At 54.9% G+C, this 1,118-nt stretch overlaps 1 protein-coding gene across 5 annotated transcripts; it reads right to left on the minus strand.

The window, feature by feature from the left end:
* Nucleotides 1-231: 231 nt before the first annotated feature.
* Nucleotides 232-1,112, minus strand: LOC121337744 (circumsporozoite protein-like). 5 transcript variants are annotated; one of them, XM_041408025.1, is made up of 3 exons: nucleotides 1,033-1,112; nucleotides 827-951; nucleotides 232-745 (listed from the first exon to the last, which is right to left on the minus strand). In XM_041408025.1, exons 1-3 carry the CDS (start codon nucleotides 1,087-1,089, stop codon nucleotides 328-330), a joined length of 600 nt encoding a protein of 199 aa, XP_041263959.1. In that variant the 5' UTR covers nucleotides 1,090-1,112; the 3' UTR covers nucleotides 232-327. The 5 variants fall into 5 exon arrangements, with proteins under 5 accessions (XP_041263959.1, XP_041263960.1, XP_041263956.1 ...); XM_041408026.1 differs by having other exon boundaries at nucleotides 827-872; nucleotides 984-1,112; XM_041408022.1 differs by having other exon boundaries at nucleotides 232-951.
* Between the last annotated feature and the right edge of the window lie 6 nt (nucleotides 1,113-1,118).

Here is a 1,118-nt window from a genome sequence, read left to right on the forward strand (position 1 = left end):
TTTTGGGACATTTTGGGTTATTTTGGGGCATTTTGGAATCTCGGGAATTTTTTGGAGAATTTTTGGGGCCGTTTTTGGGGAATTTTGGGACATTTTGGGTTATTTTGGGACATTTTGGGTTATTTTGGGACATTTTGGAATCTCGGGAATTTTTTGGGATTTTTTGGGAATTTTTTGGGGCCGTTTTGGGGAATTTTGGGCCCCTCCCCCCCCAATCAGCCGCAGCCGCCGTTGCTGACTCAGCGTTTATTGACACGCCCCCAGGGGCGTGGCCAACACAAACCACGCCCCTCACAAACCACGCCCACTCCGCGCCGGGGGCGGGGCCTAAGCCGTGCCGGAGGGGGCGGGGCTGTGACGTCGCTGGTGCCGCCTTAGCCCCGCCCCCGAGGCGAAGCCCCGCCCACAGATGGGGCAGGAAAAGGGGCGTGTCCCCGACGCCATCTTGGATCCGGCAGCCATGTTGGATTTGTCAGCCATGTTGGTTCCAGCAGCCATGTTGGTGGCGGCCATATTGCCGGCAGCCATATTTGCGTCGGCCATTTTGTTCTCCAGAACTGTGGCCACCATATTGTTTTCCCCCACGGCAGCCATTTTGGTGCCGGCCATATTGCTCCCCCCAACGGCAGCCATATTACCACCCGCCACGTTACTTTTCCCCACGGCAGCCATATTGGCATCGACCATATTGGTGCTGGCAGCCATATTGTTGCCGGCCATATTGTTTCCGCCAACGGCAGCCATAGTGGTGCTGGCAGCCATATTGCTTTTCCCAAAGGCAGCCATATTGTTACTGGCCATATTGTTTCCGCCAACGGCAGCCATATTGGCATTGGCCATATCACTTCTGGCAGCCATATTGTTTCCGCCAACAGCTTCCATATTGTTGCCAGCCATATTGCTGCCCCCAACAGCTGCCATATTGCTGCCGGCCATATTGGTGCTAGCAGCCATATTGTTGCCAGCCATATTGTTTCCGCCAACAGCTTCCATATTGGTGCTGGCAGCCATATTGCTGTCCCCAACAGCCACCATATTGTTGCCAGCCATATTGTTTCCCCCAACGGCTGCCATATTGCCGCTGGCCATATTGCTCCCTCCGACAGCCGCCATATTGG

The sequence above is a fragment of the Onychostruthus taczanowskii genome, unplaced genomic scaffold (assembly GCF_017590055.1).
Source record: "Onychostruthus taczanowskii isolate IOZ18803 unplaced genomic scaffold, ASM1759005v1 scaffold2896, whole genome shotgun sequence".
Lineage (NCBI taxonomy): Eukaryota > Metazoa > Chordata > Aves > Passeriformes > Passeridae > Onychostruthus > Onychostruthus taczanowskii.

Coding starts and splice junctions, on each gene's coding strand:
- LOC121337744 (XM_041408022.1), bottom strand. CDS start 1,089: ATGGCCAGCGGCAATATGGCAGCCGTTGGGGGAAACAATATGGCTGGC. Junction 952..1,032: donor ATATGGCTGGCAACAATATG/GTGGCTGTTGGG, acceptor GGCAACAATATG/GCTGCTAGCACCAATATGGC.